At 38.0% G+C, this 27459-nt stretch overlaps 1 protein-coding gene across 5 annotated transcripts in view; it reads right to left on the minus strand.

The window, feature by feature from the left end:
- Window positions 1-6576: 6576 nt before the first annotated feature.
- The window catches only part of SCAF11 (SR-related CTD associated factor 11), an 88367-nt gene continuing 67484 nt past the window's right edge, over window positions 6577-27459 (minus strand). For 3 of the 5 annotated variants that reach the window (XM_059682648.1, XM_059682647.1, XM_059682649.1), the window contains 9 exons: window positions 21015-21070; window positions 20750-20859; window positions 19704-19805; window positions 14114-14220; window positions 10540-13455; window positions 9132-9478; window positions 7651-7869; window positions 7175-7294; window positions 6577-6920 (listed from right to left, as the gene is read on the minus strand). In XM_059682648.1, the coding sequence (XP_059538631.1) occupies window positions 6774-6920; window positions 7175-7294; window positions 7651-7869; window positions 9132-9478; window positions 10540-13455; window positions 14114-14220; window positions 19704-19805; window positions 20750-20859; window positions 21015-21070 (4124 nt within the window). In that variant the 3' untranslated portion in view covers window positions 6577-6773. Of the gene's footprint in view, window positions 6921-7174; window positions 7295-7650; window positions 7870-9131; window positions 9479-10539; window positions 13456-14113; window positions 14221-19703; window positions 19806-20749; window positions 20860-21014; window positions 21071-27459 lie in introns of those variants that run through there. The other 2 variants (XM_059682646.1, XM_059682650.1) reach the window with 2 other exon arrangements.

Genomic DNA, 27459 nt, shown 5'->3' on the forward strand with positions numbered 1-27459 from the left:
ACTAGTTCCATTAAGTATTTTCTTCCTGTGCATTTTGTTATCTTTCTAAAGTTTTCCATAATTCCTCAGGTTTGTTTTCCACATATTTCATTTATTAATTTGACACCACTCCACTTTTTAGAGCCAACAAAACTTTCTGGGAATTCCCTTAAAGACGGAACATTTCTTAGGCAGAAGGTTATGCTAACTTGAAACCAGTTTCCAGTCAACTACTATCCATGCTAGTGTACAGTTTGTTAGCTGACTCTTTGGCCAGATTTGTTCCTCAACGTTTTCAGGATTTAAAAAAAAAAAAAAATCTGTTGAAATTACTACATATGTCCCCTTTATAAAGCTCAGGAACTGTGGTGGAACTATAGATTAGTATACTCCTTTTAGAGAGCAATTTGACATCTATCCAAATTAAAATGTGAATATCCTGAAATTCAATGTAACCTCATAGACAAAAAGGATGTTCATTAACATTGTTTCTAATAGCCAAAGGTTACTCATCAACCAAAGAACAATAGAACCATTATAAAATAGACATGGATGACAGACTACATCTTAAATTTCTTTTTTTTTTAGAGAGTGGAAGAGAGAGGGAAAAACAGAAATATCGATGGGAGAGAAACATTAATTGGTTGCCTCCTGAATGAGCTCCGACCAGGAGCCTGCATCCAAAGTATGTGACCCTGACCGGAATTGAACCTGGACCCTTTGGTCCACAGGCCAACACTCTTATCCACTGTGCCAAACCAGCTAGGGCTATCTTCAATTTCTTAAGGGGACAAGAGATGTAGAACAGTTTACAGAATATAATTTATGCGCTGGGGTAACTAATTATCCCGGAATCTCAAAAAGTATTTTTGTAAATGTGCTGAAGAGTATGGAAACATAAAAAAATCTGATGGTTCTCTCTGGATAGAAAACCAGCTTAGGAAAATGGAGTTTTATACTGACTATAACTGACCTTTTAAAAATTATATATTAAGTGTATGTATATAATTATATCTTAAAATTTATGGGAAAATAAAAACTGATTGACCAAGGTATCCTTCTTCTAGGAGTTAATCCCCAGAAAACAATCTGAAATGGGTACAATTTATATAGTCAGATGTTTGTATCAGTCTTATTTATATTAGTACAATTTATATTTTACTAATTTAATTATATTAGTAAAAACAATATCTAACAGAGGCTGTTTAAGGTATATATATATATATATATATATATATATATATATATATATATATATATATATATATATATGCTAGGGTCCAGCCCCAGCGGGTCCAGGGGTCCTCAAAGGTGTGGACGGAGTCGGCGAAGAAGGAAGGACACGGAGACAGTGTTCAGTTGATCAGCAGCCTAGCCAGGATCTCCAGCCAAGTTCTGGTCTGGATCTCCAGAAAGGTTCTGCTTCGGATCTCCAGCCAGGTTCTGTGGCCATGTTCCCTCGCTAGGCTCTCCAGCCAGGCTCAGTCACCAGGTTCTAGTCAGGTTCTCTTGCCATATATCTGCAGTCAGGTTCAGTCCAGGATCTTTTGCCATGTTTTCTCTAGCGAAGCTCCTCCATCTCCAGGTTCCGCGTTGGTTCTGTCTTCTGAATTCTGTGTTCTAAGTTCTGTCTCTTTCTGTCTTGTTACATCTGTATTTATACCAGTTGATTCAATCCTATCAATCTCTATTACAAAGGTTAGGGTGTTTCTTATCTCCATTCCAGGGAGTAAAGATTATGTAGCTTAAGCATGATTGTTCATAGTTAAAGTGATTAATTACCCGCCTGGCACTTAGTTGAGGGGTTTTATTCCCTCCCTAACTTCAGGGGAAAATCTCTACCTGGGGATTCAACCTTTCTCGGAGAGGTGACCTTGGTTAAAACACAGCACCAAGAAGGTGAGCAAACATATTAAGAACCGTATGCTATATATGCCAGGTCCCTTGAAACAGCAAGCATGGACCGGCTCCCGGCAAATTCCCCCTTTTTTATTTTTTAAAAGCAAGCATTAAAAAGAAAAACTCCAAATGCTCTCTTGTATCCATTTTAAGAGTAGGATTGGCACTTTCCGCTATTACCTGAGTCCTGATCTATCACCCCAGGGAGAGGTTGCCAATCCTGCACTTTCCCGGGGTGGGAAGGCTGCAGTGGGGTTAAGGATAAGGCTCCTTGGGCCTACCTCCTCCCATGCCTCTACATTTACCTTTCCGGCACCTTTCCTTCCTCAGAAAAGCATGGACATATTTCTTGTATAAAATGTTCCATCTGACTGGGAGTAACCTTAATTCCTCTGCTAGCAAGCATATGTGTTAAAAGATCAATACAGAGTCTTATTTCTTTAGACTCAGTATGGCACATCTTCTTAATCTAAAGATCAATACAGAGTCTTCTTTCTTTGGACTCAGTATGGCACATCTTCTCAATCTAAGAATCAATACAGAGTCTTCTTTCTTTGGACTCAGTATGGCACATCTTGTCAATCTAAGTTCTGTGCTATCCACCTTCTTACCCTACTTATCCTCTGTAGGGGGGTCTGCAGTACCCTGGTGGAGTCCTATCCATCCCGTGTGTGGGGGTTCTCAATGGGGGGGGCTTACCTAGGGGAATCCTGTTCCAGGGGTTCCCAAAGGTGTGGACGGAGTCGGCGAAGACTATCCACCCTCTTCCTACGGTGGAGTCCTATCCGTCCCGAGTGCGGGGCGCTTACCTAGGGGTCCCTGTTCGGGCGCCAGATGCTGGGGTCCTGCCCCAGCGAGTCCAGGCATTCCCCAAAGGTGTGGACGGAGTCGGTGAAGAAGGAAGGACACGGAGACAGGGTTCAGTTGATCAGCAGCCTAGCCAGGATCTCCAGCCAAGTTCTGGTCTGGATCTCCAGAGAGGTTCTGCTCTGGATCTCCAGCGAAGTTCTTCTGTCTCTAGAGGACGTTCTGTGAGGTTCTGTGCCTAGGCTCTGTCTCTCTTGGTCCTGTCTTCCAAGCCCTGTGTTCTAAGTTCTGTGTTCTGAGTTCTGTCTTCTTGATTCTGTTCTAAGTTCTGTCTTCTTGGCTCTCTTCTAAATTCTGTCTGAAGTTCTGTCTTGTAAGTTCTGTGTTCTAAGCTCTGTCTTCTGTCTCTAGATTCTGAGTTCTGTCTCTTGGTGTCTTCTGAATTCTGTCTCATGAGTCCTGTGTTCTGAGTTCTGACTCTGTCTTGTTACATCTGTATTTATACCAGTTGATTCAATCCTATCAATCTCTATTACAAAGGTTAGGGTGTTTCTTATCTCCATTCCAGGGAGTAAAGATTATGTAGCTTAAGCATGATTGTTCATAGTTAAAGTGATTAATTACCCGCCTGGCACTTAGTTGAGGGGTTTTATTCCCTCCCTAACTTCAGGGGAAAATCTCTACCTGGGGATTCAACCTTTCTCGGAGAGGTGACCTTGGTTAAAACACAGCACCAAGAAGGTGAGCAAACATATTAAGAACCGTATGCTATATATGCCAGGTCCCTTGAAACAGCAAGCATGGACCGGCTCCCGGCATATATATATATATATATATTATGCAAAGTTGCCCCACGGGAGTTTGACACCGGCAGTTCTATTGCTTACTATGACGTGTGCTGACCACCAGGGGTCAGCACAAAACAGAAGGCCCCAGCCGGCAGCCAGAAGGCCCCGACTGGCCAGGCCTAGGGACCCTACCCGTGCACAAATTTCATGCACCAGGCCTCTAATATCTATATAATAGAACACTATATAGCCATTAAAAATCACACTCTACAATTTTTATTAAAACAACAACTTTTCAATACATCTTTAAGTGAAAAGGAGGACTTAGAACAATTATGTGCAATTTGATCAGTACAATCACAGGTGATTTTTCTCCTTTTGCTATTCCGTTTCTTCTGTCTTTCTGGATTTTTTTATTTACTAAGTGTTTCTAATGTCCTGTAATGATTATGTAATTAGGAAAAATGCTATTAAAACAGATGCTTGTAGTTAACTCAAAGCTTGCTTTACAACTTGGACATTAAAGTAACTATGATGCTAGTTACTTTGGTGCAAATCCAAGAAATACTTCAACAAATGTTTGGAAAGAGTTATGAGGTAAAAATCCATTTCCCAGGAATCTTAATAAAATGTTAAAGACACTACTTTGTTTATCAAAAGAATTTATTAGAAAATATTACATACTACATATCTGTTTAAGAGCATTGTTTCAGTAGACAGCACTCCATCCTCACACTACAAACAATGTGTCATGGACCATGGGCAACCACCCCTGTGCTCCCGAAACTACACCTTTTTGATGAACATTCAAGCAGTACATACTGTGGTCATTTAAAGGAAGATGAAGAAAATGTGGTAATTACCAGGGAAAAAAAATCACAAAACTTTTGGAATGTTCAAATAATAACTACCTTCAGTCTCAAAATTCTAGACATCCCTACCTCTTAAAACATTGGTCAATGTGACTAGTAAGTTAAAGGGACAAGGTTTCAAAGGTCAAGTTAATACTGAATCTTCATAAATAAGAGAAATCTGTAACACCACAAAATATTTTTAAGTATGCATACATGCAAAATTAATATAAATTTCTGAAAAACCAAGAATGGGGAATGTTAAAGCAATGTATTTTTTAACATAAAGCATGCACTTTCTAATACGTTCTCAAATATTTCAAAGTTTTAAAAGTTTGAATTTTAATGCAGTAGCATTCTTCATTAGCTATTCTAAATGCGTTCTAACCAGTATGCCAACCAGATATGGATCACACCTTATTTTCAGGAAAGGTGGAAATAATTCATGACAGTGCTGCCAAACATCTGAGATTTGATCACGCCACCTAGTTTTTCTTTAAAATTTATTTTAAACATGTTTTCAAAGGATAAATAGTAAAGCAAATTTTAAAATGTCACCAAAATCCCAAAAGTCACTGAAAAAAAAAAAGGAAAAGTAGGCATTATGTGATCAATTGGCTTAGGCAATTTGCTACAAAATTTTCAAAGTGTGAACCAGCTTTAACTCAAAATAGATTTAAAGTTAACACAGTTGTTTCTAGAGCTCAAAACTGAAACCAGTGAGGATGTGTGCATTGATATTTAAAATACTGTCTTAATATTTTATTAGAAGAAATATACTTCTACACTTTCCCATAATCTAAACACAAACTTTAATTAAAAATATATATAAATCAGTAGAATACCATATTACAAATGCCCAAAAATGCAGAATAAAGATCAAAAGCTGCTTGGAAATATTTCTAATACTTTTTGGGATTATACTCATAATCTATTAAAGATTATGAACTAGCACAATCACTATTGGGGCCATCATTTCAAAATATTTTGCCTATCAAAGCTAGCACCAGGAAAGTATTATGCACATAAAATTGAGAAACACAATCTTTATTTCAGAAAAGCACAGTCCCACAGAGTATTGCTCTTGCTAGTTTAGCTAGTAAAAGGGTCAGCCTGTTTCACTGAGCCATATATCTATCTTTGTCTGAATAACTTTCCAGTTATTTGGTATCTACTGAAAATTGTTACTAGAATTAAAGACAGATTATCATGGAGACAACTCTTGTTTTCTTCCAAAATGCCAATTAAAATAATGGTACTATTAATACTTTTAACTTACCTTTTATAAAAATTAACATATTCTAATACTTAAAAAAAAAACCAAATCCCTAGTCCCTGAAGGCCTAACCCAAACTCCATTATTTAATTCCTCTCCCTTTCCAAAACACAGATTTGAACGTCTAGATTTTTACAACATGCTTAATGGCCATCATACGGTCACCAAATTAACACTTCATTCATTGTAAAACATTTGGATATCTCAAGTGTGAAAAGAATTTCATTAATGATCGGACAAATGAACAACAACCGGAAAGCCACTGAAGTGAGTCTCACAATTCTACCGTAGTCCCAAGAAAGAGGATCGTGGCCACCACTTACTGCAGGCCTCTGGTTGGCACAGAAAATTTATCATCTCTGATCGATAGGAAATATTATGAAAAAACAACTTTTACAAAGTCAACACTCTTTTTCACATTGATCTTCTAAATTCAACAAAGAATTTAGACTGCCAAAGCTGTAAATCTAGCAAATGTAAATCTAGCTTCATCTCAACTGGGGGGAAAAAAAGGCACAAAGAAAAACAAGCAGCATACCCTTTATTTGGTGATACAACAGGTCAACAGTGTTCCGAAGTTTTGAACACTGAGTTTTACTCATGTGATCACTTGTTTTCTAGCAAAGCAATTTATTCAGATGTGTGCTTTTAAAAATACAGATTAGGTATCCTGCAATTGGTATGTTCTCTTATTAGAAATATTTTTCATGGTAATACATTACTTAACTTTCTATAATTAGAGGGGAAAATCATATAGATCATACTTTATTTTTAGCCTGACAGAATAAAGGTATTATATATATATATATCTCTCTTCCAAAACCAGTGCACTTAGAAATTTCTAATTTGTGCACTCCATTGTTGAAATAAAAAAGCTGTATGTACATCTTCCACATCCACACTGCAACAGTCCTAGTAGTAATGCATTCCTTAACCCCTTTAGTTTCCCTTGAATTTGCTCTTATTTGGGGGGGCGGGGGGGGGGGGAGGAAAGGATATAGAAGTTACAGTGCAGAACTATTATTTATTTTGAACAAAACATATCCTACGTTAAAAAAAATAATTTTATCAAAACCAAGTTTCAATCACAGTTAGGCATGATTTTCAGTGAAAGGTGTATGTTGAAATTGCACTTTGCAGATATCTTGACAGTGTCCTAATAGTGCTCTCCTTTCAGCCTATGTTTTTTTCAGTAGACACAGGTTCTTCCAGAGTTTTCTTTTGGCTTCCTTTCCGTGAATATTTGTATTTGTCTACATAGGCTTTAACCAAATTTGCCACTTTAGTAGAATTGACTTCTCCACTCTTACTATGACAAACCTATGAAAAAATGAGGGAATTTTTTTTTCATAGTTAAAAGGAATAAAATGGAAAGCTTTGTGAAAAACAACCCCAAACCAGATATTTTTCCATGTTTCTTCATATCTTATATGAACTTATTTAAAAGTTAAAAAAGCAGACAAGAATTAGAAGAAGGTAGCACTTATTATTTTAATTAGACTTAAGCATCCCATTATTAAAATAGAGATATTTCAAAACAATACATACAGAACTACACTAAAGCTATAACTTACTTTATCTACTGCTTTTCGTACAATCTCTTTATATTCTTCCTTGGTGATATCTTTATTTTGGTAAAAGGGCTTAATGGCCAGTTTTACCTCCTGTGCTGCTTTCTCTTGAATTTGCAATTTCTAATAAGAAGAAAATGTATAATTATTATTTGCCCAATTAAATACTTCCAAAAACTTTATTTAAAAATATAAAATTAAAAGCACTGTGCATTTGCATTATTAGAAGGAGCTCTTCAAATATGTTGTAAACACAAAATTTATTTACTAACATACATATCAAACATTTCTAAAAATAATTATGAAATATTACTAGCAACTCATTGGGCATCAACATATCTAGATAGGACTCTTCAAATAATATTCATATTTAAGACTATCAATAAATTCTCTTTACCACTTATACAACAGAAAGCTGTGATTTTTTTCAACTTTATCAGAAACAAAATTATGTAGGTTGCTCTCAACCTTGAACTTGCCTTGTCTGTCTTCGAGCTATCTGCGCTGGCTTCCACTGTAACACTTACTTTGCTTTCTGCCAATTTTACAGCAGCATTAGAGGCTTTGCTGTGACTTGATGACGAAGCATTACCAGAACTTGGTCCCTGAACTGTTTCCATATTTGCTGGGGCTGCTGTCGGAGCAGGCAAGACTGGTGTACTCATGTTATTAGTTACATGAGAAGCACCAGGAATACCCTGTTTTAAAGAGTTATCATCAATTAATGAATTACTTGTACTCAATAGAAATCTTTTAATTACATATTAGAAATAACATTTTAAAAATTCAAAGCAATTCAATCTTTGTACTTAGGAGAAATGCATATTTCAGGTCTTTTATGAAGAAAAGTGAGTAACATTCTTAAAAACAGAGCCCTAGTTAAAGATGTCAACATGACTTTTAAATTATGCATGTTTATTGTAATGTTCTGACACCAACACTAAAAACAAGAATAGCATGTAAAGAACAGTATCTTTCCTGCAAGGTTCTTTATGGAAAGTAACTGAAGTGCCTGCCCCCTTAAAGATCAGAGGAATGAGGCAGTGAGGTCAAATGGCTTGCAGTGAGTAGATAGCAGAAAAAGATTTAAGATCCCATATTCCGGAATCCCATTCCCTTGTTCTTCCAACTATATCTTGCTATCAGGATTCTAGAATTTCTGAAATGTAGACATAAAACTATAAGCAACACAATGTTTACAAATTATTCAAATGATCTGTATGCCTCAGAGGCACCTCATTGTTTTTAGCATGGTAAATTTGTGAAAATGAGACAGTAATAGCTAGTGAATAGCTTTAACTGGCGTCTGACCAAACATTCAATACAAGCTTCATTAACAGTACTTTATCACAAGTTCCCACCCCCTAACAAGTCCAATAAATTAGGGAAAAATTTAAAGCATCCACGACAATTCTACTTTGGCTCATTATTATCTGGTCCTCTTAATGTGAAAAAACCCGTTTGGAATTTAATAACTGTATATGTAGACTTGGTAATAAGTATTTAATTCAGTTTCTTACTTGTGGGGAGGGAGATTTAGGAGAAGAACTGTGAAAGAGGGGTTATGAAGATTTACCATAAACCCAGCAATTTTCAACCAGTGTACCACAAGAATTTTTAAAACATGCAATACCTGATGATTTAATCAGGGACACTGACCTTAGATTGTCAAATAAAAAAATAACAGCTAACACAACAATAGCTGTCCAGTGTCAATGAATCAAATTTACACCTATTGTTTTTGTGAGATCGACAAAACATGTATTTTTTGTTGTGCCGCAAAACTTTAGTAATTCGTTTACATGTGCCATGAGATGAAAAAGGTTGAAAATCGCTGCATAAACCTAATCAAATAAATAATTGTTTTGGATGACAGGAAGCCCTTTCTTGAATATCTGTCCCTAATAGCTAAATGTTTACTATGGCTATGTTGATTAAACTTGAGTTGCTAAAAACATACCTGCAATTGCTTTCCATCTGGCTGTGAAGCAATGTAGTTGACTTGTTGGGATGGTGGGGGAGGGGGTGGTGGTGGTGGTAGTCCCTGAGATACACTGGTAGGAGCAGCTACCTGCATGAGAGGTACTCCTGTGTGCAGATGCAAGGGTAGCTGAGGATGAATATTAAATGGATTGTGTTGGATGTTCATCAAAGGAGCATGAACACCCATTGGATATGGGAAGATATTCATAGGCTGGTGCTGTGCATTCATTTGTTGCTGCATTACATTCATTTGTGGTTGCATCATATTTATAGGTAGCTGAGAACCATCACCTTGTTGGTTTGTTTGGTCTTTTAGGTTAGAATCTATCAAAAGAAAAAGGCTTGTGAAAAATATGTTACAAATTTCTTTAGAGAAGCAAAGAACTGATGGTTATAGTAAAATTAAATAGCAACGAACAGATTCAGAACATCTAAACCAATCTCCAATTATTTGGCTTAAGCTTGTCATTTCTAAATAATGTGGGCTGATTTTCTAAAAGAAAACATGCAACTAAAATAATTTTTAAGAATAGAGTTACATGATAACATCCATCAATATGAGCAAAGAATAAGTAGCTCAAGAAACTTACTAAGGAAATAAATACAAATTCATTTCGGTTACTACATTAGGAGAAAAGTTAATCAACTTTTAATCTTCAACAACTTTTTTCTCACATTGTTAACAAAAAAAGCCAAGAAAGATAAATCTTTATTAGAAGAGTGATTTATATGAGAACAATGATCAAAATAATTCAAGTGTACACATCTGAAGTAAAATAAATAGAAGTTAAATCCTGCATAGAAACATTCCAAATTTTTCTATTGTAGTAAATTATACTTAAAATATTAAAGTTTTTGCAAAGTTTCGGGTAGGGGTAGAATGAAAGAAGAAAATAAATACTAATGGGTATATATTTATTTAAAATATAAAGTGACCTGTAAACAACTGGGATTCAATTAACATTATCCTATATAATAAAAGGCTAATATGCAAATTGACCAAATGGTGGAACAACCGGTCGCTATGACGTGCACTGACCACCAGGGGGCAGATGCTCAACGCAGGAGCTGCCCCTTAGTGGTCAGTGTGCTCCCACAGGGGGAGCACTGCTCAGCCAGAAGCCCTGAGCTGGGCTCACAGCTGGCGAGGGCAGCGGTGGCAGGAGCCTCTCCCGCCTTCGCAGCAGTCACACATCCCCCGAGGGCTCCTGGACTGCGAGAGGGCGCAGGCCAGGCTGAAGGAGCCCCTGCCCCGAGTGCACAAATTTCATGCACCAGGCCTCTAGTAAAACTATAAAGACAGATCATTTCAATTCAAATGAATAAGGCATTAAATTTATAGTCTCTTTTCTCAAATAAAAGTGTTAATAAACAGAATACATTACCCTGTTCAGGTGTTTCCTCTTCCTGTCTCATCCATCCAGACTGTGAGCCTGAGGAATTCCTCCCTCGTCGTGAATAATAGTTTTGCACATCTGCTGGAAGAGTCTTTCTCACAGCCCAACTAGATGCAGATGTCCACCCGGACCTATCTGCTGGTGTATCAAATGAGAACTCTTGCTCACTTTTCCGCTTATAGTGTTGCTGTTCCACAAACTTGAAAGACTCATTCCCTGAACCATTTGAATTCCCTGAGAGGGGTTTTCGGTTTTGCCACCGATTTTCATTTTGATCTGAATAGACAAAATTACCTCTGTAAGTGCCTCTGCCCCGGTTACCTCTACCACGGTTAGACATCCAACCTGAACCGAAGTTTTTATTCCAAGCATTCCCTGAATTTTCATTTCTATTTTCTTCCCAAGGGGAATCTTTTAACTTTTCTGGATGTCTGGTCCTTGGGTCAGGTCCAGAATTTATTGTTTCTGTTACCCAACTGGAACAGTCATTTCTATGTTTGTCAGCAGAATTTGGATCATCAGCATCTGGACTGATGTCATTTTTTTCTTTTCTTATATTTTCATTCTGTTTCTCTGGGTCGTTCTTTCTGTACCGATCATTTCCTCGTGGACATCTCCAACCATCATTTGCCCATCTTTCCTTCCACCGAGGAGAGTAGCTATCTCTGTCATTTCTACCAAATGATGAACTCTTACTTTTTGTTCTAGATCTTGATGGTGACCGAGAACGAGATCTGGACCTAGACCACCTTCTGGTTCTCCTTTCTCTATCTCTTTCTCTCTCTCTTCTAGGCCCATCTCTATCACTTTCTCTTTCTCTGCTCCGGGACCTGGATTTTTCTGTTGGGGAGGAATCTTTCACTCGTGACTGAGATCTTCTGTTCTCTCTAGAAGTGTCTCTCTTTGGGGAGAGTGACTCTGATCTTTTGCCTTCCCTTGTGCTGTCTCTTTTTGGAGATCGAGACTGTGACTGCCTTCTTTCTCTTGCAATATCTTGTTTTGGGGACTGGGAACGAGATTTTCTCCGTCCTCTTGAAGATTCCTTTTTGGGAGATGGTGACCGAGACTTCCTGCTTTCTTTCCCAGTTTCTCTTTTGGGAGATGGCGACTGAGACCGCTTCTTTTCCCGCGCAGTATCTTTGTTGGGAGACCAAGTTGTAGATGGGGAATGAAATCTGGATCTTCGAGTACGAGGCTTTTTGGCTTTATCTATCGTATCTACTGGGTTTTCAAATGGCTGAGATACAGTTTCAACTTTTTCACTTACAGGATCAGAAAATGGCATATTATTTTGAGAACTGTGCTCTGCAGAATTTTTGTTCAGTTGTTTAGCATCAGTATTTACAGACAGTTCAATTCCAGACTCATTCTGATCACTGCAATATGAATCACATTCCATGGGTATCATTTCATTATTGTCTTCACTAAAATGTTTCTGAATCTGTTCAATGTGTGTGTTAGGCAATTCTGTAGATCTGGGTTGTTCAACCAGAGACTCAGCCTTTTCTTCTAAAGATGTGTCTAATTTGGTGTTAAGATTATTTTTTAATAAATTACTTTCAGAGTCTTGAATACTACTGAAATTTTCATTCCCTGAAGTATCACACATTACTTCTGTATCTCCAGTTTCAATATGCCCAGGCAACTGAATCTCTGAGATCTCAATAGAGGTTTTGTCCACTGTTTGTATAATTCCACCCTCAGAAGATTCTAATCTTGGGCTGTCTACAAGCTGTTCTGCTTCTACTGTAGAATCATTATGATCAATAATTTCTACTATAGGACTCTCTATAACCTCTTGAACATTAACATCTGTAACTTTTTCTTCATTGACCTCTACAACTTTTTCTTCATTAACCATAACTATCTCTGCATTCTCAGATAACTCATCTAGGCTTGGTACAGGTTGGTTTACTTCAATTTCAGATGCTGAACATGTAAGAGAATCATTTGGAGGATAATCTGTACATATATCTGCTTTTACTTCTGATTCTGAAGGTAAAGATATTTGATCTTCATTTTCTAATGTATCACCTCCTTCTTCAGAAATAGTTTTAGAAATATCACTTTCTAAGCAAAAAACATTATCCGTATTCTCAATTTTTTGAACTTCCTCAATACCTGTATTCTCAACTTTTTGAACTTCCTCAATACCTGTATTCTCAACTTTTTGAACTTCAATACCTGTATTCTCAACTTTTTGAACTTCCTCAATACCTGCATTCTCAACTTTTTGAACTTCCTCAATACCCATATTCTCAACTTTCTGAACGTCCTCCTCCTCTCCAACTAGAACAGGAGGATCTTGGATACAAGACTCAGAATATGAAGATTCTACTTTTTCCTCTGTGTCATGGTTTTCAGTATGTTCCTCACTTTCTTCTATTTGCTCACTGCAACTTTTCAAGCCATTAGCAGACTTATTTTCTACATTTGTCTGCACAGTACAAGTGTTTCTACTTTCTTCATCTGATAGGTGCTCTTTCTCTAACACAGGTGGTGTGTCAGATTCTGCTGTTTCTTCATCTACTGAATCACTGGAAGATGCTTTTTCAGAAGGAGGTACGGAGCTTCGAAGTTTCTTTTTCAGTAAAGGTGGTTTTCTTCCTCTTCTTACAGACTTCCGTTTGGGGGCCTGTCTTGTTTGCTTTTCTGACTCAGCTGAAGAAGAAACACTTAGAGATGGATTATTGTTATCTGGGGCATCACACCCAGAATTATTTGATGCCGGGGATCTCTGAGAATTAGTGACTGTTTCAGCTCTTGTGTTACGTGCAGATCTCCTTGTAGGAGTTGCTGCTGCAGATTTTCGTCTTGATCCTCTGGTGTTTGATGTACCAGAAGTTTGCTTCTTCTCTTCTCCTTCTTGAGTATGTGCTAATGCATATCCCTTGCAAGAAGTACCTAATATTTTTTTAAAGAGTAAAAAGTACGTATATGTTTCAATAAATGAGAATAGTTTAGCTTCAGCTTATTTTAGCATAAAATACACATCTATAACAGAGTGAAATAAAATATACTTATGAATCAAATTATGAATAAATGTATAGCTATTAATATCTGAGTAATATCAGATATTTATCAGCTTCTTTTAATGCTACTGAAATATACTATCACAAGATATGAATCCATGTAGGCAATTTTATAGGGAGAAAAAACACAAAAGAAAATACATTTGGTCTGATAACTGCCGTTTGCTTTATGAATTGTTATTACCTTGGCAAAATGCAATAGAAAACAAGTTGTCACAAATACAGACTCAAATTCTTTGTTCATAATTAACGGGATATGAGATGCTACTTCTAAAGATCTATGGTTTGGGCACTGAAGCCCTAAATAGAAGGGAGACTTCAAATCAGTCCTCGAAAACATTAACTTGTAATTTCTTAAAGTAAAAGGAATTTCTGGTTTGAACAATTTTAAAAAGTCACTGACCAAATATTTACAAAAATATTTAGACTTACTATTTAAACCTTATTTAACAGTTTTTCAACACAAAGTTTATGAGATTGAAAGCAGCTCATATTTTTTTAAAAGTAGAAAAGAACTTCACAAACTTTACCAAAATTCTGTAAAGATAAGGTACTTGTTGGAAAAATAGTTCTCGGCAACACAGAAGGGATGAGAGGAAGGACTTCTGTTTCCATATTCCAGGGTATGAAATCAATTCTGTAAATTCGAAACAAAATAAAAACATTTTTGTTTAAAAGGTTTAAAAAAGTAAACCAGCAACTTTCCAAATCAGGTTTGCAATATGAAAACACAGGGTGCTTTAATTATTTTTTGCCCAAATAGTTAAAAATGTAAATTCAAAATTACTCTGTTCAAGGATGGCAATTGGCTGCCAAGAAAAAAACCTTTAAGTGCATGTTTTTCAGATAAATGTATGGTAAAGGGAGATCTAGGTAAATATAAAATAGTTGTTTGTCTTTTAAATAATATTTTATCAAGATTTCTAGTTGTTATTCGTTTTTTGCTATTCTAAAAAAAGTCACTTGAATAATAAAATGCAAAGATTTTAAGGGTACAGTTTGATGACTTTTGATCACTATATGTATCTGTGTAACCACAACTCCAATAAAAAAATAATAATTTTCACCACTCCAGAAAGCACCTCATGCCCCTGGCACCCCATTCCCTTTTCAGGCAACGGAAGAGATAATTTTGTCGAATTAATCAAATCAAGGTTTTAAAGAAATTAGCAGGGTCAAAGGGAAATCAGTCCATGAGTTAATAAAAATTATAAATATTGGCCTGGCCAGCATGGCTCAGTGGGTGAGCATCAACCTATGAACCAGGAGGTCACGGTTTGATTCCCGGTCAGGGCTCATGCCCGGGTTGCGGTCTCAATCCCCAAGTGGGGGCGTGCAGGAGGCAGCCTATCAATGATTCTTTCTTATCACCGATGTTTCTATTTCTCTTCCCTTCTTTCCTCTCTGAAATCAATCAAAAGAAACAAAAACAAATTTAAATATTGGAAACAGAACTATTATTTAAATTCTGAAGTATTTCATAGATATTAGTTTTCGTTACGTCTTTGTTTTACAACATATTTCAAGACCCCAAGCATCAAAATATGTCACTTTTTGAAAAACCTGGCTTCTGTTGCTATATTATATTTTTAAATTCCTCCATTTAAAGATGATGACTCTTCAACGTTCCCTGTGTCAACAAGGACCTGCTAAGATCCTGAAGTTTCTGCATCCAAACCCAATCCACTGTTAGCTGCTTCTTTTCTGATTCATATTTGCTCATCATTTCAAATCTCCTAACAAGACTATTTTATCCAATATAAGTTGAGATTCTGGAGTAGGAGGAGAGAAGCTTGAAAAAAAAAATACAACGTGTATATATACAGAAATATGTAACTAAGAAAAAGTTTCATCTGGGCTTCCTGATTTTACATCTATTTGTGTTGCATTATTCCTAGAGCAAGCATGTCAAACTCGCGACCAGCAGGCTGCATGCAGCCCACAACGAATATTTTTGCAACCCAGCCAATATAACGGTATGTAAGAAACGTTTTAATAAAAATTTTGTAACTTAACTTTTACAATATCCTGTTATATACATAATTAATAATAACGAATTGCAAAGTTCGCGAATAACCGATTACTATAATCGCGTTGCATTCATTTCCCTTACGTGCATTATGCACTGGCACACCATTTCTCTCCACTAATACTAGCAGAGAATATTTTAGCAGCTGACTGCCACATCATCAGTCTTGCACTGACTTGTTTGGATTGCACAAAAGGAAATATTTTGCTTTTGGAGAACAAGAAAAATAGGTTTATTTGCGTTATGCTTATTAATTTGTGCAGTTATTCAGATTCTAGTAAGTTAGTGTTCAAAAAACTATTAATTTTTATTAAAATGTTCTATTATTTTATGTTAACAATTATTCATTTATTTCAGCCCTTTGTATTCAGCATGTCTCTATCGAAAAAAACCTACGTTTCTATGAAAATTGAAGCTTTTGTTTTTTTGCAGCCCATATAAACTTAAACCTTGTTTATTTGGCCTGTGTTAGCCTTTGAGTTTGACATGCTTGTCCTAGAGTGTGAAGGACCCTATGCAGAATTACATTACAGTGGAATCTATTTATATAAAAATCCTGGGTGTAATGTCACGACTGAGGCTCGACCAACCGGAAGGAAGTCAGTCCTGCAGGGGTTGTCTTGGCCACGGCTGTGCCCTCCCCGAGCTGTTTCCCAGAGCTGTTTCCGGCAAGGGCGAGGTTTGAGGCAGGAACCGGCCTCGGAGCGTGGACCCACTGAGTTCTGGGTCACTTTGCCAAGGGCTGTGCCCTCCCCAAGCTGTTTCCCGCGAGGCCTGAGGGAAGAACCCACCCTTGGAGCGCCAGGAGCACCCAGCAGCAGTCAATCCTAAGTTGCTGAGGAGAAGGCCATGGCGTGGTAGAACTCTGGGTCTGGCCCAATAGGGGGCATGGTCGGCCTTCAAACCAGACCCTGACAGTAGGGAGGAGGGAGCCCCATTCCTCACAGAATCTGCTGTTGGACAGCTTGCTGTCAGTGGCCTGACAGCCAGGAACCCCATTCACCTGCACCCCGGACCCTGACAGGAGGGAGGAGGGAGCCCCATTCCTCACGGAATCCACAGGTAGCCAGCTTGCTGTCAGGGGCCTGCCAGCTAGGAATCCTATTCGTTTGCATATCTGTATAAAGTTTTAATACATTATATTAGAGGTTGTGGTGGTACTGTTTTACCCACAGCGTCTACAGGAATTGCTGCAAATTTACTTCTGGTGGAAGCATCTTTCATTACCAAAATAAATTACCGATTCCATTAACCCTTTGCGGTCGTATTAAATTTGGAAATGGGTGTCGTACTGATCGGAATTAATTTCCATTGAAAGAGCAGTGATACATAACATGCAAGATTATGAAGGATAAACAAGATTTATTAATTCTTTTATGGAACTACGTCACTACTAGTAGAATCACTACAAACGTTATCACTTTCTACGTCAGAGTCAGTATTCAAGGTGCCAAAATAAAACTCTTCATCGTTACTTTCAGATTCGCAGTACACTTCTTTCAGTAACTTTCTTTTTGCCATTTTGGAGTATTATTTTGAAATATCTTAACAAGCGAGAATGCCTAATTACAGTTAAACGTAATTTGTAAAGCTTTATTTGAAATTCTGCAAAGTATCTCCGAAGCTTGTCGATTTCTTCACTCTCAAAAGGCGACTGACTCGCCACGGTGTTTTGCATGGCGAGTGTGGAACGACCGCGTTTGTTTATATTGAGTTTCGATATCTCCAATTTGTCGGGGCAATGTTTTGGTTCGTGACAAGGTCGCTTAGACACTTAAGAGCTTTCAGAGAAATTATGAACTGATACATGAATGAATAGAGTTAAGATTCGTACGGTTCCTTGCTGTGGTGGATGAGAGCAGACATACGACCGGAACGGTAAAAAAGCTTTGGTGGCTGAGAGTAGACAAATGACCGCAAAGGGTTAAATGAAACTTCACTTCAATTTCTAGACTCGATATAAACAGTGAAGTTGCTAAAACTATTAAAAAGGCCCACCTTCTCATTACTGATGAATGCACCATGGCATCCAGTCATGCTATAAATGCCATAGACAGATTACTAAGAGAAATTTGAAGGTTGTATTTGGTGGGAAAGTTCTCCTTCTTGGAGGAGATTTTCGACAATGTCTCAGTATTGTACCACATGCTATGTGATCGGTCATAGTACAAACGAGTTTAAAGTACTGCAATGTTTGGGGGTGTTTCAAAAGTTGTCTCTTACAACAAATGATATCAGAGGATTCTGTTTATAGTGGATGGTTAGTAAAACTTGGAGATGGCAAACTTGATAGCAGTTTTCGTTTAGGAATGGATATTATTGAAACCCCCTGTGAAATGATTTGTAATGGCTCTATTACTGAAGCTACCTTTGGAAATACTGTATCTATAGATAATATTAAAAATATATATAAATGTGCAATTCTTTGTCCAAAAAATGAGCATGTTCAAAAATTCAATGAAGAAATTTTGGATATACTCAATGGAGATTTTCACACATATTTGAGTGATGATTTAATTGATTCAACAGATGATGCTGAAAAGGAAAATTTTCCCATCGAATTTCTTACATATTACTCCTTTGGGAATGCCATGACAAATTAAAATTGAAAGTGGGTGCTATCTTCATGCTATTTGAGAAATCTTAATAGTAAATGAGGTCTTTGTAATGGTACCAGATTTATTATCAAAAGATTACGACCTAACATTATCAAAGCTGAAGTATTAACGTGATCTGCAGAGGGAGAGGTTGTTCTGATTCCAAGAATTTGTCCCCATCTGACACTGGACTCCCATTTAAATTTCTTCAATGACAGTTTGCCGTGATGCCAGCATTTGTGATGACTATTAATAAATCAGAAGGACAAACTCCAGACAGAGTAGGAATATTCCTACCTAAACCTGTTTTCACACATGGTCAGTTACATGTTGCTTTCTCTCAAGTTTGAAGAGCATGTGACGTTAAAGTTCTAAATACTTTATCACAAGGGAAATTAGTCAAGAACTCTAAAAGTGTTTTTAGTCCTAATGTGGTATACAGGGAGGTATCAGAATAAGTTTAATCACTTTATCAGTCATTGTTTGCATCCGTGTTGTTTTTATATCATGTTTTTGTTGTTTTCATATGTTTTTGTTGTTTTCATATCATGCCTCTGTTATATCCTTTTGTTACTGTTTATTAATAAATTTATATATTATTTTCATATACATTTTACTAATTTCCTTTCATCTTTCACACTTCTATTATAGAGGAAGGGCAAATAGCAATATTAAAATATTTCTGCTAATGAATTCCCTTTTAATGTGCACGAATTTCGTGCACCAGGCTACTAGGATAAAATAAAGTTCAAGTTATAGGCAACAAATGACCTTGATCTTTATGTACAAGCTTGATTTAAGTATATATCTTATACTTAGCAATGTGCTAGGACTTAAACTAAGAAAAGGCTAGATTATTGAAAGTTATGAGTGCCAGGGCAGAGTGGGGGTTTGATCAAATAGTTATTTAAAAGAACATTTAGGCCCTAACTGGTATGGCTCAGTGGATAGAGCGTCAGACTGTGGACTGAAGGGTCCCGGGTTCGATTCCAGCCAAGGGCATGTACCTTGGTTGCGGGCACAGCCCCAGTAGGGGGTGTGCTGGAGGCAGCTGATCGATGTTTCTCTCTCGTTGATGTTTCTAACACTCCCTCCTCTCTGTAAAAAATCAATAAAATATATTTTTTAAAAAAAGAACATTTTGGAGAGGAAATAGCATGATAAAAGTAGTGATTCAGCTAACAGCACACAGGAATGGGGGAAAGAATAGATGAAGAATGACAGATATGAATGCTATTATTAATAATGAATCTTATTATTTAGGCACTATCCCTTTTAAATGAATCAAATGTCCATACTTATTAAACAGATTAAAAGTTCTTTAAGGGGTTCTTTAAACAGCAATCTTTGTTAGGCATCTGAAGCACCAAAGTATAATTTGCACAAAACTTTCTTAGAAACATACTCACGAAATAAGATACATTTGGAGTTAAGTATTAATGATATCTTATATTCATGTTAGCAATTAAACACTTCAGTAACAATTTTTTTTACCTTCCAATTCCAGGTAATGTTTCAGGAAACCATGACAATTCCAGTTCCTGTCTCTTCTGTCTAATTAATGCACTGATTTCATTGACTTCTATAAATTCTGTACTAAAAGATAAATTTTACACCTTCATCAGAATTCTAAAAATTTTAAGTGTGGAGTAACAATTGGGCTCATGATATATATGCAGTTGTTTTCATACCTAGCATTATAAATCACATTTATAAGGATAAGAACATTTTTCTATTTAAATACTTTAAAAATGAACTAATTCCTAAAAGTCAGTAAAATATTTATATTACAAAACAAAATTATGTTTATCTGATTCATAAAATAATGCTTGAATTTCTATTTAAAGGACAGAATTTTTAAAAAGTCAATTCAGACTAATATCCTCATTATAGAGAGAAAAAACCCTAACACTATTTCTATCCCATGAACCAAAGCTACAGCAAGCAGTTCCAGCAGAAATTGTAGGAGCAATAGTTTCCACCTGAAACTAAGCAGAGGACAAAAGAAGAAAATCAAAGAAGGTACAGTTACTCTAACAAAACATAACGAAAAAAGGGTATAGTTCAGCTTTTCAAAGACTACTCAGACGTAAGTGCTTTCTTGTAAATCAAGCTCGTAAATTGAATTCTACAATCATAATCTGTCTTGTTAGTTCAACCAATTCTATGTGATCTTAAAAGTCCAACTTAGTTTTCAAATTCCACCTATCACTATGGATTCAAAGAAGGATGTACTCTGAAAGGGCTCTGCTTACTGCTAGCCTACCTTTTTCTATCAACAAAATGCCTGTGTAGAATAATTTATTGTTAATAAAAACAAAGCCACTAGCATAGGCAAGTCATTGCATAATAGAGAATGTCACAAAATGATAGGTTTTCTCTTTGCTAAAACTAGTTTATTTTCCAAAAGGAACAAAAGCAAAAATCAAGGTGGGCTTTCATAATGTTTGCTGAGCCTAAGTTTAAATTTTTAACAAAAGTTAATTATAACTAAAACATCAAGTAGAAAAAAGCATAAATTAAAAGTAGAAAATACTAACCAGTAAGCTCTACAGGTAAAAGAAGAGTCTCCAGTGTGACTAGTAGAAGAAAACATATTGAAGAAAGAATTTCTGAAGGACTGACTTGTACACTGATTTGATCTTCGAAGCTATAAAAGTAAAAACAGTTTAGTGAAACAGCAAACAAAAAACCATAATATAAATAGTAGGTAAAAGTTGTATTGAAGACTTTTATATATCGGAGGCACTAACGTTATATACTAAAAACCATAAAGTTATCTAAGAAAAAGATTTTTCTACACACCTTCATCTTCATTGTTGCATTTTTCTTTCCTCCCATTTCACTGTATTTAGTTTTTCCTGTACAAAGACACAAAAAGGCTTGGTTACCTTGTCTTAACGTTTATTTTAAAAGGTTGTAAAACCAGTACTGATACTGACACACTGACAAAAGAAAGTTAAAATATGTAGAAAAGTTGCATTTAAAATTATAGTACTGGTCCGGCTGGCGTGGTTCAGTGGTTGAACGTCAACCTATGAATCAGGAGGTCATGGTTCCATTCCTGGTCAGGACATATGCCCAGGATGCAGGCTCAGTCCCTGGTGTGGGGTGTGCAGGAGGCAGCTGATCATTTGTTCTCTCTCATCATTGATGTTTTTATCACTTTCTCCCTCTCCCTCTGTGAAATAAAAAAAATATATATTTAAAAAAAAAAAAAGCCCTAGCAGGTTTTCTCAGTGGATAGAGCATTAGCCCATGGAGTAATGGGTCCTAGGTTCGATTCCAGTCAAGGGTATGTGCCTTGGTTGCAGGCTTTATCCCTGGCCCTGGTCCAGGAGTGTTCAGGAGGCAACCAATTAATGTGTCTCTCTCACATCAATGTTTCTCTCTCTGTCTTTCCCACTCCCTTCCACTCTCTTCAAAAATCAATGGAAAAATATCCTCGATAATGATTAACACACACACACACACACACACACAAATAGTTGCATTTACATAAATTTTCCAAATGCTAATTTTATCTTATCTCGTTAAGCCACAGATATATGAAAAATGTTAAGAGACCACAATAGAGAAAAGTGGTAAAGCATATAATACTGCTATCTTAGTGCAATAGCATTAGAATTCTAGTCAACATTTTCTGGCACCCTATGAAAATTTAAACCACCCTGTAACAACAACAACAACAATGTGTGTGTGTGTGTGTGTGTGTGTATATATATATATATATATATATATATAGAGAGAGAGAGAGAGAGAGAGAGAGAGAGAGAGAGAGAGAGAGATGAATGACCGGAAAGACCAGAATGACTGGTCGCTATGACGCACACTGCAGCCGACTCACTATCCGATTAACCAGCCCGATGGGGGGGGGGGGGGGGGGGGCGCCAGCCGGCCAACCTCCCGCAACGCCTCTCTCCAGCCGGCCCACTGTGCATGAATTTGTGCACTAGGCCTCTAATATATATATATATAATTTCGAATTACTTAACACATTGCAGACCAGTAGTTTTATTGCTAGCTTTACCCAGTGGCCAGATTAGTTTCTATTGAACGAGTACAAAAAATGTTTTTACATAAATGTTAAAGTCATGCTTTAAAATTAAATCTCCATTGCATTTTGAAGTTATTTATTACATGTTCTTACAAGCTAATATCTTTTTAAAGTATACTTTGGAAAACACTGTGTAATATGAAGTGAGAATTCTCGTGATCTGTCCGCAATGTGTTAACATCAATAATGCTCTTCATATATATCCTTTTTCAGCTATGACCTAAAAAACATGTCCTGTTAGCTCACCTCAAGTAAGAGCTGACTGAGGGAACTAGGTCCATCAGCCCTTGACAATCATAAATTACCATTTAACCACTGGCACCATCTTCAAATAAGTATTCTCTTTCCTCCTCAAACTTTATAATTAGAATTAGGAAAAATAGAAGTGTTGAGTCAAACAGCTTTCTGTTATAGAAATGTTTCTGGCTACACTGCTTATGACTAATTTTTTGGCATTACCTGTCCCATCTGTAAATTTATTTCTATGGATACACTAGAGGCCTGGTGTACGAAATTCATGCATGGGAGCAGGGGGTGGTCCCTCAGCCCGGTCTGCACCCTCTCACAATCCAGGACCCCTCCGGGGATGTCCAACTGCTGCTTTAGGGATTGGGCCTAAGCCGGCAGTTGGACATGCCTCTCGCAACCCAGGACTGCTGGCTCCTAACCACTCACCTGCCTGCCTGCCTGCCTGATTGCCCCTAACAGCTCACCTGCCGGCCTGATCGCCCCTAACTGCCTCTGCCTCGGCCCCTGCCGCCGCAGCTTCGTCCACAAGGATGTCCAGAATGACGTTTGGAAGGCCATTCGGCTATCTGGTCTAAATAGCATATTACGCTTTTATTATTATAGATACTTCCAGGTTAAGAATGATAAAGGATAGCTTCTGCTAACGATAAAAACTGTTAGCACTTTTATAGATTACTGCTCTTAGTTTTTCTTTACCATTCAGTCTACATTATTAGTCATCTATACCTATCAATACACTTGTGTGCAATAAACTATTGCTGGTACTGTCATTGCTTTCTTCTCAAAACTCTGGAAAAAGTCTATAGTGCAAATGACAACTGGTCTTTCACTCTTCAGTCTTTCTTGCCTCACAAAGGGCTTACTGACTTTGTTCAAAATAAATCACCTAAACTAGGAGCCTTGTTTCCTGCTATTAGAAGACCATATGTATTTGGGGTTTCTTCTGTCAGCCCAGTGGTTTCAGCCTACTTTCTACTTAATAGCATACAAATTTCCTCTTAAATTACTATACAACAGCTGTTTGGTTATGCTATCACCCATCCATCACACATGTCCCACCCAGAACCGTTGTAACAAATACAATTTCAACATTGGAGAGAGCGATATTGGCTGAGTTCCAGGAACTTATTTTCCTACCCTTTGATGTGTATTTAAAAGATGATACAGATTTTTTAAATTGCTTAAAGAAGCCAGAATAAAAATGTGATAGGTACCAGCCACTTTCTTAGAAATAACTTTCCTTAGTTAGACAAAGAATTGCAATGTTGTTCCTACAGAGTGTCTTTTATGCCCTAAGGGTGCTGAATTGTTTTCATTCACTCAATACTTAATGCATATGTACTGTTTACACAGCATTTCTTCACTTGGAAACCTATCTTAAGAAGCCAGCATTAGACAAAAAGCTATGAGAAGAACTGTTAGTTTTCTGGCCAATGCAGTGTGAAAATCTAGTCCAAAAGATATTTCACATATTTCTGTGTAATTTTGAAGTGCCGGGGGCCGGTCCATCCTTGCTGTTTCAAGGGACCTGGCATATATAGCATACTGTTCTTAATATGTTTGCTCACCTTCTTGGCGCTATGTTTTAACCAAGGTCACCTCTCCAAGAAAGGTTGTTTCCCCAGGTAGGGATTTTCCCCTGAAGTTAGGGAGTGAATAAAACCTCTTAACTAAGTGCCAGGCGGGTAGTTAATCACTTTAACTACGAACAATCATGCTTAAGCTACATAATCTTTACTCCCTGGAATGGAGATAAGAAACGCCCTAACCTTTGGAATAGAGATTGATAGGATTGGAATCAACTGGTATAAATACAGATGTAACAAGACAGAACTTAGAAGAGAGAACCTACAGACAGAACCTACACAGAACCTACAGACAGAAGAACTTCACTGGAGAGAACATGGCAAAAGATCCTGGACTGAACCTGACTACAGAAATTGGCAAGAGAACCTGACTAGAACCTGGTGACTGAACCTGGCTGGAGAACCTGGACAGAACCTGGCTGGAGAACCTAGCGAGGGAACATGGCCACAGAACCTGGCTGGAGATCTGAAGCAGAACCTCTCTGGAGATCCAGACCAGAACTTGGCTGGAGATCCTGGCTAGAGATCCTGGCTAGGCTGCTGATCAACTGAACGCTGTCTCTGTGTCCTTCCTTCTTCGCCGACTCCGTCCACACCTTTGGGGACCCCTGGACCTGCTGGGGTTGGACCCCAGCATTGAAGTAATAACTGAGCAGTTCTAATAAAAATCAAAAGTGTGGATTTATCTAAATTGTGGTTTCCTGGAGATCATTTCACAAATCTACCTTACTAATCTATATGCCTTTGGACAGCAGTGATATGTGTTTTCATTTAATATTTATCAAAGTAATGCACACACATACATTAAGAAGTCAAAAAGTTGCCTAGCCAGTATGGCTCAGTGGTTGAGCCTTGACCTATGAACCAGGAGGTCACGGTTCGATTCTCCGTCAGGGCATATGCCTAGGTTGTAGGCTCGACCTCCTAAGTGACGCATGCAGGAGGCAGCCTATCAATAATTGTCTCTCATCACTGATGTTTCTATCTCTCTCTCCCTCTCCTTTCCTCTCTGAAATCAATAAAAAAATATTTAAAAGTATAAAATAAAAGAAGTCAAAAAGCACTTCTAGTCTGGACAGTATGGCTCAATAGTTGAGCGTCAATTCATGAATCAGGATCATGGTTCGATTCCAGATCAGGGCACATGCCCGGGTTGCAGGCTCAATCCCCAGTAGGGGGCATGCAGGAGGCAACCAATCAATGATTCTCTCTCATCTTTGATGTTTCTCTCTCTCCCTCTAACCTCCCCTCTTAAGTCAATAAAAACATTTAAAAAAAGAAAAAGCACTGCTAGGCTTATAAAGAAAAACTACAAAAATCCACACTCTTGATTTTATTTCCTAAAGCACTCATCAAATCCTTTAGCTGTTTCTTCTAATATTTGTCTCTTTATTTCTAAATAACATGCTTATACTACTATTCTACTTTGGTTTTTTTGTTTCAGATATTTTCTAATTTTTTTTTTTCTTTTTACTTACAACCACCATTTTCAACCTTTTTCATTTCATGGCACACATAAACTAATCACCAAAATTCTGTGGCACTCCAAAAAATATTGTATTTTTTGCCAACTTGACAAAAAACAACAGGTATAATTTTGATTCATTCACACTTGGCAGCTGTTGTTCTGTTGGCTGTTATCATCTTTTAATTGACAATCTAAGGGAAAAGAGGTCAGTGCTGCTGACTAAATAGTCAGGTATTACATGCTTTAAAAATTCTTGCAACACACCAGTTGAAAATTGCTGCTACAGAAGATAAAGACTTCTCTCTTATACCACTGGCCTATCTCCTTTTCTGTCTCCATCCTAATATTCTTTTTGATATAGCAACACTTGATATAAGCAATATTGCATTACCCTATATAATAAAGCAATAATATGCAAATTGACCATCACTCCAACACACAAGATGGCTGACCCCATGTGGACACAAGATGGCCTGCAGGGGAGAGCAGTTGTGGGCAATCAGGCCAGCAGGGGAGGGCAATTGGGGGTGACCAGGTCTGCAGGGGAGGGCAGTTGGGGGCAACCAGGCTGGCAGGGGAGGGCAGTTAGGGGTGGCCAGGCTGGCAAGGGAGGGACGTTAGGGGTGACTGGGCCTGCAGGGTTGGGCAGTTGGGGGCAACCAGGGCTGCAGGGGAGGGCAGTTGGGGGCGATCAGGCCAGCAGGGGAGGGCAGTTAGGGGTGACCAGGTCTGCAGGGGAGGGCAGTTGGGGGCGACCAGGCTGGCAGGGGAGGGCAGTTAGGGGTGACCAGGCTGGCAAGGGAGGGAAGTTAGGGGTGACTGGGCCTGCAGGGGTGGGCAGTTGGGGGCAACCAGGCCTGCAGGGGAGGGCAGTTGGGGGTGACCAGGCTGGCAGGGGAGGGCAGTTAGGCATCTATCAGGCAGGCAGGGGAGCAGTTAGGGGGTGATCAAGTTGGCAGGCAGAAGCAGTTAGGGGGTGATCAGGCTGTCAGGCAGAAGCAGTTAGGGGCAATCAGGTAGGCAGGCAAGCAAGCGGTTGGGAGCCAGCAGTCCTGGATTGTGAGAGGGATGTCTAATGGCCCACCGGGATCGGGCCTAAATGGGTAGTCGGACATTCCTTGAGGGGTGGTCCCAGATTGGAGAGGGTGCAGGCTGGGCTGAGAAACACCCACCCCATGCACAAATTTCGTGCACCGGTCCTCTAGTAACTATATAAACACTAGAGGCAGGGTCCCTAGGCCTGGCTGGTGATCAGGACCGGTCTGTGGGGCAACTGGCGGAGTGACCAGGGACCTCTGCTGGCACCCACCTTGGCTGGCCTAAGGCCTGCGGGCTGGAGGCAGCTCCTGCATTGAGCATCTGTCCCCCTGGTGGTCAGTGTGCGTCATAGCGACCGGTCATTCTGCCATTTGGTTGATTTGCATATCAGGCTTTTATTATATAGGATTATCCACAGCTGAACCATATGCTAAATTATTACTGTTCTTGTAGAAATTCTTGTTTTTCCTAGGGTTAACAACTGCTTTGTTTTCTCTTTTCCTTGCATACTTATATTATCTATCATTAATTTACCTAACTCTAAAACAAAAAATAAATCTCTTAATACACTCAGGCATATCAACTCATCCATCAAGTTTGTTGCCCACTCTCTCAGAAATACCATTCCTTTTTCTTGCTCTAATCTGAATTGGTAACTCTCTAAAAGCTGCTGTTCAACTGTCATTCCGGGACTCCTCTATCATTATCCTATTATTCCTATCATCTTTTTCCTGAGTTGGAACTTATTTTATGAATCTCATTGTTCCTTCAGTACTTTTTCATTTAGTCAAGCATACATAACCTTCAGTACAATTCTGAGAAAAGGTGCATGAGAATGAATTTTTGAGCTCC

This window comes from Myotis daubentonii, chromosome 2 (assembly GCF_963259705.1).
Source record: "Myotis daubentonii chromosome 2, mMyoDau2.1, whole genome shotgun sequence".
Taxonomy (NCBI): domain Eukaryota; kingdom Metazoa; phylum Chordata; class Mammalia; order Chiroptera; family Vespertilionidae; genus Myotis; species Myotis daubentonii.